Raw genomic sequence first — 7,740 nt, 5'->3', positions numbered from 1 at the left:
ATTGGCAGATGCTGTTAGTGGTCATTTTGTATTTTATTGCCTATTGTTTTCTCCCAAATACGTAACAGGCCATTTAGAACCCCTGCAGACACTAAGCCCCGCATTGCACGTGTAAGTTATGTTAGGCCGGCAGTTAACTTTGCAACCTCTTCAGAAGGCCAGATCAAATCTGACGAAGTATGAAACCCCATGTTCTTAGTTCTAATTAAATTATCATCCTGTAGTTCTAAACTGACTGAATTTAATAGTAGGTTTTCTGTTGCTCAAGAAGTGTGTCAAGATCACTAGCAGTATAGTTATCTTACTGCTCTTCCCTTACCTTACCTTCCAATTTCCCCTTCTGAGTATTTGTGCAGTTTTTACAGGGGATTTTTTCCCTGGTATTCAGGGGGTTTTTAGATTTATACCATAATTCCATTACGTATGATACTATCCTGCCATTATCATGCTGTTACTAAATGACGTGTGATTCGTGACTCTGCTCCATCCAGCTCAAGGGCTGAGGACAAGTAGTTTAACATTCTTTGGTTTTATTAAACTCTTGGTGTATCTATGAGACATTGTAGACCTCAAGAATCAGTTGTTTTGTTATGGCTGGCCAACAGGGCTAGAAATCCTCCGAAAGGTTCCCTGCTACAGGTGAAATGAACTTCTCTTGATTTTTCTCAATTCCAGAGTAACTACGGAAGAACTTTGAGGTCAGCACGGCAATACTAATGTCGGCCAAGTTCCTGCATGTACACAGTGAGGATGGAAGAGTGCAGGAATGTGGTGAACCAAAAGGAAAAAAAGGCCTTTTTTTATCGGTAACGACAGTCAGTCAGGAGCTCTTTGTGGGCAGGAAAGCTGTCTGCCCATTTCTTATGCTAGGCTGGCCTAAAACAAGGATGAAAAGGTAGGTGCTACCCTTTTTACCTTAATAGTGAGTAGAGGCTTTCTTATCAAACTTACAGCTGTGCAGGCACGAGGGAACAAGAGCACCACTACAGATGACTTGTCACCTTCCGTCCACTGCCCTGTCCTTAGAGGAACAGAGGGCTGGAGCTGCTTCTCCTGGCACAGGCTAGGACCTCCCAGCAGCAGCTGCAGAGTTTTCTGGGGGTCATGGCAGTCCCACACCTGGAGGCACGAGCTGCAGCACAGGTAAGTCTCTTCTTTTTTTAACAGTGGCAACTGGTGCTGTGAGTTACTCCTGCTAGTGGAAGGAGACAAGAAAACTCAGACTAGCAAAAAATACAAGGAGTGTGGGCACTTGTCACCTAAGATGGAAGGGTTTTGTAGTCAGGAGGGAAAACAGGTGAGGCACACTGCCCAGAGCAGTACTAGGGCTGTAGGATACACTTTGAAGAAACCTATAACTGGATGTTACAGCCTGCTCTCTACTAAATTGTCACAAAATCTCTTAGATGGTCCACACACAAAATTGCTCAAACTAGAACTTCCCATGTTTATGTAAAGGTTGCCCCTTCATCAACCTATATAATACTCTAAAAATCATTTTTACATTTGAAATGCTAGACTCTTTGTCCTTGAATATTTATCAGAAAAGGTAACTAAATTTTTAGCATTCAGAAAAAAATGCTGAACAGTGACACTTCTTAAAAGACTGTTCTCTACCCTCTAGCTAGACACCTAAACGCGAGCGTTGTGAAGGAACCAGTCCGTGTGTCTGTCCTGTCACTGGGAGGTGCTGGTTCCTGTTACTGCAACAAAGCACCTAAGCTCAGAGGGGATAACTGAATCCCAGCTTTTCAGGGAAAGCCTTGCCTACAGATAAGAGCAGCTCATCTTTGTCTTCTGGATGATAAAGGTTTATGTGGTCAGGTTGCCATGTGTTGGCATCCTGTAAAAATAAAATACAGAGGACTTAACTTGTATACAGACCCATTTAGTTTGGCAGTATTGCTTAATGGAGAAAATAAACTGCATGTCAAATCACATTTTATTGAGGCAACCACATTTTCCAAAGACACCCTGCCCTTTTTTGGTCAGTTTGTTTCTTAATTCATACACTTTTTATAAAGCATTTGAGAATTAAGTTACTCTTGCAAACCTCCGTGTGATTTAATTAAGAGTAACAATTTTTTTTACTTTTAATATCCCAGCTTCACTTCTAATTTCTCTTACAAGCAGTTGCTCGCTTCAATTTGAGCTACAGCATTGCAGAGGGCTATAAATCATTTAACTTGAAGGTTTACAGACCTGCAAAAGGAAAGCGTTATTACTGTTTGTTTCTTCCAAAACTGAGGTCAAGTAGGGGAGTACAGTGCATGCAGACTTAATAGTGGTAACTGTCGTACCAACCAGAATTGCAAGATATTAAGGATCTGTCCCTAAAACTGTCTACAGAGTTAGAAACAGATTCAGTCTGCAGTTAAAGCAATCCTAAGAAGTATTTAAAGACGCTGTAAATTATATCCCCCACATATGTTGAGACACATGACCCATCACCAGTTTTACAATCCCTTTCAGTTCACCTCTGAGGGGAACCCTGGCTCCGAGAGGGATTTAATTTTGCCACTCGATACACTGAATATTAAAGAACAGCAACCACTTCTTCCGATGGATTCACACAGCTTACCTACCAACGATGGCAGTACTTCACTGCAGCTGAACTGTTACTACTCCCTGAAGCTGCAGGCAAGCTTCCCCAAGTAAAGCTGGTTATATAGATATTCAGACTTACTGCCTCATTCACCAGAAATCCATAAATAATGCTTAAATTATATACAGTATCATAGAAGTGGGTCTTTTATTCTTCCCACAAATAAATTACTTTTTTTAAAAAAACAAATGTTAACAAAGTATAAAAAGTAATGCCCTAACACAGCTACAGTGCTGTTATCATTCCATGTTGTCTTTGGATTGCCGCAGTAAAAAATGTATTTCTTCAAAGTACTGCTTCTGCCAACATTGTCTGGTACTGTCTTCATTAGGGACAGGAACTCCTTTACACTCCAACTGCAGTTCTGTTTGAGTAGCCATGTCCTTGAAATTCAAGTCAACCACTGCATAATGTTCTGAAGGAAGAAAATAAGACATTTCAATTAAAAAAACATTCTGAAGGGGAAAAAAAATAAAAGGACATAGTAAAAGGATTACATTTGTTGTTGCTAATTTCCTATCTGCTTTCGCCTGTGTGTTGCAAGGCCTCTTTTCCCAGGTGGCCACAAGCTGTTCCCCCAGGAACGCAGACTGACCGTGCTTCCAGCTAGCAAGGCCGTCACCTGTCGCGTCTGCTCCTGCTCCCTGCCGAGCGCAGCCTCTGGTTGTCAGAGGTCCTCAAAAAGACTCACCATCAGGCCAGCTTCTACACCGCCACTTGAGGACAATTCTTTCTCCTGGGACCTGTAATAAGATAAAGAAGTTTACCTTGTTAGTGTTTCAGATAGTTAATTCAACCAATGCTAATTCTCCCCTGAAAAACAAGGAGTGGAGCATTATCTTGTGGAATAGTAGCCACGTGCGTGTAAACTGTAGAAACATGGGTTTGGGTTTGGTTTTTTTTTAAATAAACTATTTTCATGAAGCTCTCAACTAGCTGCATTCCATTGTTTTGTTTTCTCTATGGGAAAAGGTCAAGCTCATCAGGTTCTGAACACAGAACACTAGTTTTCTTGCAGATGGGCACCAACAAGAGTCATGTTGTCTACCCTGCAAAAGTCAGGGAGAGTGCAAGAGCTGCCCCGAATGGATCAAAGATCATTTCTCCTGCCACAAGAGTTGCTACAGATTTGGGAGATAAACTGTAAACCTGCTTGTCTCACTTCTCTAGTGAAAAAGGCTGGTGCTGGGAGTTTTCACCCCCAGGGCAGGTCATGAGGTGTAGTCAGTGCCTGCTCTTCTGATGGGGAAGAAAACACCACACAATATGACAGCAATTTTTCTGGCTTCAAAATGGAGGAACTGCAGATGCCTCAGAACCTGAAATGTCAGAAACTTACAGGACTTTTTAGCTCTGAGAAGAAGCCAATGCCCACTGCTCAACTGTTGAAAGTGCAAAGTAGGTGGGGTTTTTATTTTACCAATTCCATGTATTCACCGCTGACGCAGCCATCAAACATCTGAAGCTTGCCTCCCTTCTCAGCTTCAATCACAGCAGGACGTTTAGAAAACTTCTGTACCAACTAGCAAAATAAAATAAAAAAATACAGCACAAGTCAGTTACAAACACGTCACTACTGTAATGCACCACGTTGTGAGGCAAGGGAGCTTTGCCGAGGAGATTGAACTAATACATCTGAGCGTCTTTAAGCACTAATTGGGCTTTTCATTATTTTTTTTTTACAGCACAGATACATATTTCATTTTTATATAAATATATATGTAAACATAAAATGAACTTTAGCTATATCCATTTACCTATGTAGATAAAGCCCTATCTATAGATCTGTATCTATATCTAGCCATGTATCTATTTACCTAGAGATCAGTCTGTATCAACCTCTAACTACCTACCTATAGCTACACTTCATTTTATATAGCTGTATACACAATATGTATCTGTATATTGGTATCTACAGAGCTCTATAAAATGAAATATATCTGTAGATATAGATGCCATATATAGATGCTATATATATATATATATGAATTTAGACATAGACACACACACAAAGCTGTGTATAACAACTTGTGGCTGTGTACAATAATTTGTAAGCTGCTGTGCCATTACTGAGCACTTCAGGCTCCTGATTGACAAGAAGCTACATAAACAAGCTGAGGGCTGTTTTTTCTAACTGGGCAAGGAGAGTGTGATTAAGCTGCATGCAAAGAACATGAAGATGCAACTTTGTTTAGCTGTGGCTTTCCTTAAGGTACCACCTGGCAACACAGGTCCAAGCCACCCTAATAAGCTCTCACTGAAAAGCAGAATGATGCCACCGCCACCTTGTAGAGCTTCTGGCATGCTATCACCAGAACACAGCCACTGGTCAGCGAGGTCGGCTCCCTCGCTTTTGTTCCTTGGCAGGAGACCAAACCGGCACACAGCTTCAACACCCATGAACTCCTTTTGCATTTCCACCACTGAAATGCCTCAGTGGCTTAGAAGGTGGAGGTGTTCAGCAAAACTTTAAGAGCAAATAACAATTCTCAGCCTTACAAATACTTGATGAAGTTAGTTACAAGGGAAAGGCAGCTCATGAAGCCTTCAGGTCCTGCTCAGTCACGTCTCTCCAACTAATGTACTTAAGTATTGGCTGTAGTTGACACTATTAATGTGACGCATTTATGACTTACACAACTGTTCAGATATAACAGCATCCACACCAAGTTATGCTGCCTACTGAAAGTATCACTTACTTCCTTAGTTGTGAAGATGCTGTAAAGTTCATCTGCTGGGGAGTTGAAGAGTTCTCTCATCACTATTCTCACTGTTGGAATTTTTACTCCAACTCTATCCAAAGACTGTGGTGAAACTGAACCCTTCAAAACAAAAGAAATATTTCAATGAGTGCATGATCAAACACTTGAAACAAGTTCTGGAATGGCAGGATTATGATTAACCGTGCATTCTTAAACATACTGTGTTGTGATTGTACAGCATACTTCCATAGTTATTTAACAGTATTATTAATCAGGATTCACTAAACTAAGATAAAAAAAAAAAAACCACACCAAAACTATGAAGTGTGTAATTTGCACCAAAGACCCATAAAGTTAAGTGCAGACTGGGGGAAGTGACACATGCAGGTGAATTCCCTTTGCTGCAGCCACAGCTGTTGCAGAACAAAGCACTAAGGGGCAGCTAAATGCTGCCACCTGCCCCTCCTCCCCACCCCTCCGCACCTGGCAGCCCCCATGGCCAGGACCTGGGACAACTCATTTCTGCATTACAGACCCTGATCACAGCAATGAGGAGGCAGTTCCACCCCAAAGGCTTTCACTTTTGCAAGTTACCACAGCAAAACCTGTAGGGACTACATCGGTGGTGAAGCTGAGCTCGTACAAAACTTAAAGCAAACCAACCTGTGCAGTGTTCCCACACAGTTTTCGCTCAGCAGACCACTCCTGACCAACTGTACCTTTTGTTGGCAGAATCATTCCCAAGGTAAACTCTGTAATAAAGAAAAGCACTTTTCAGAATGAAACTGAGCTGTACAACCACCCTGACGTTTAGGTACCTAATAAAGATTGCTGGCCAAAACTGTGGAGCATGGGAGCACAGAATGGGACACGCAGCTCCAGACCAGCTTACCCACCACACCTCTAGGGTTTTATTAGCCACAGAGCCCAAAAGAAGTTTCCCTGAACATAGAGACTTTTCAAAGTCTAACTGACCCAAAATCAGTAACATCTGCCCGTTGAGGAACACACCATCTCCACGAACTTTTGAAGAGCACAGCAGAGAAATGACACGGGGAGGTGTGGGCAGGCTTTGCTAACCAGCCATCAGCCCACCGGCCTTACAGCCATCTCTGTGTGACAACACAGCCTGGGCCGCTACCGAAACGTCTGCACGTGGCTGTGTTTGACAGCAACAGACGTTTTGACCAGTAGGACTCACTCACTTCATCTTAGCGGGTAACAACTGAAAATAAAAACAATACAAACCTAAGGACTAGTCAATATATTGCGAATCTATGCAAGAACAAAAAACTGCACAAAACCGTCTCTAACATACTGGTTTAGTTTACCTGTTTTAAGTGCGTTCAGATAATCTCTCAGGGCCTCTCTGACTTTTGCGGTTCCTTCAGTCCTCATAAGGTCCTTCAGAACGTCGCCTTCCCCTTTCTTTTTGCTAATGTTTATCTAGAAACAGGAAAAATTTACAAGATCTAAGAGCCTTTTGGATTCTGGCAACAAAAAAGTTTTCTGGCTTTGTTTACTATGTTCAGAGCACAGCTGCAATTTCAACTCATTATCTTCTGAGTTCACCCTACCTTTGCTAAAAATAAGTACTCTTAGGTTTTGACTTAAATAAAAGCAGTAGCTCATCTCTACAGTGGCTTATTCAAGTTCATCATGTATAAAGAGTTGCCTACAACACAGCAGAGGTTCAGGAATCTGTGGAAGCTGCAGTATCAACTGCGATATAACCAACAAGGAGCTTCCTTGAATTCTGAGGTTTTCAGGGGGGTTGGGGAGTTTTTTCTGGGGTTTTGAGGGTTGGGTTTTTTTTAAGACCACAAGCAGAGTTCTTCTCAAATTTGTAGTTAATACATCATCGCAAACAATAATTAGCAAAGAAAACTGTGGGCGTTCCTAGCAGGTAAATTTGAGAACAGAGGTAAGTCATTATTCCAAGTATTAAAAAAATCAAAACATGAAACAAACTACCCAAGCATAATTATCCCACTTAATCACAGGATTAATCAGAATACGATGCCTATATGTTGATTAATGCTTTATTTAAGAATTCTGAACCTATACAGCCGTATCAGTATTTCACACCTACCTCTGTACCATCTACCTCATTTTCTTCTGACAGGTTAGGAATTTCAACAGATCCCTTATGTTTCTCACCAGACTCTTTCACTGTACCTGTATTAACATAACGAATTCTTAAATGCATTATTAAAAACTATTTCCCCCACAGCAAAGAGTTTTAGGCTTGGAAATTAATTGTACAAAAGCTTTACTTGAAGCGAGTTGCCTAGAAGCTAATTTAAAGCAACGAAACAGCAACCAAAAGGCTCAAACGTGTCACAGTACTTTGCCAGTGAACTGTTCCCAGCAGGGTGTTTTCCTGGGCAGGTGTGCCCAGATGTGCACAGGCACACAGGTCCACCTGCGCAC

General features: G+C 41.6%; 1 protein-coding gene across 1 annotated transcript; it reads right to left on the bottom strand.

The window, feature by feature from the left end:
* Positions 1 to 2,728: 2,728 nt before the first annotated feature.
* Positions 2,729 to 7,516, bottom strand: AHSA2 (AHA1, activator of heat shock 90kDa protein ATPase homolog 2 (yeast)). Its single transcript, XM_009867174.1, has 7 exons — positions 7,400 to 7,516; positions 6,639 to 6,753; positions 5,971 to 6,059; positions 5,305 to 5,427; positions 4,026 to 4,127; positions 3,297 to 3,348; positions 2,729 to 3,020 (listed from the first exon to the last, which is right to left on the bottom strand). The coding sequence occupies exons 1-7, from the start codon at positions 7,514 to 7,516 to the stop codon at positions 2,845 to 2,847; spliced, it is 774 nt and encodes a 257-aa protein (XP_009865476.1). The 3' UTR covers positions 2,729 to 2,844.
* Positions 7,517 to 7,740: the final 224 nt, after the last annotated feature.

The sequence above is a fragment of the Apaloderma vittatum genome, unplaced genomic scaffold (assembly GCF_000703405.1).
Source record: "Apaloderma vittatum isolate BGI_N311 unplaced genomic scaffold, ASM70340v1 scaffold19963, whole genome shotgun sequence".
NCBI classification, from domain to species: Eukaryota; Metazoa; Chordata; class Aves; order Trogoniformes; family Trogonidae; genus Apaloderma; species Apaloderma vittatum.
This window is presented reverse-complemented; position numbering and strand designations above follow the sequence as displayed.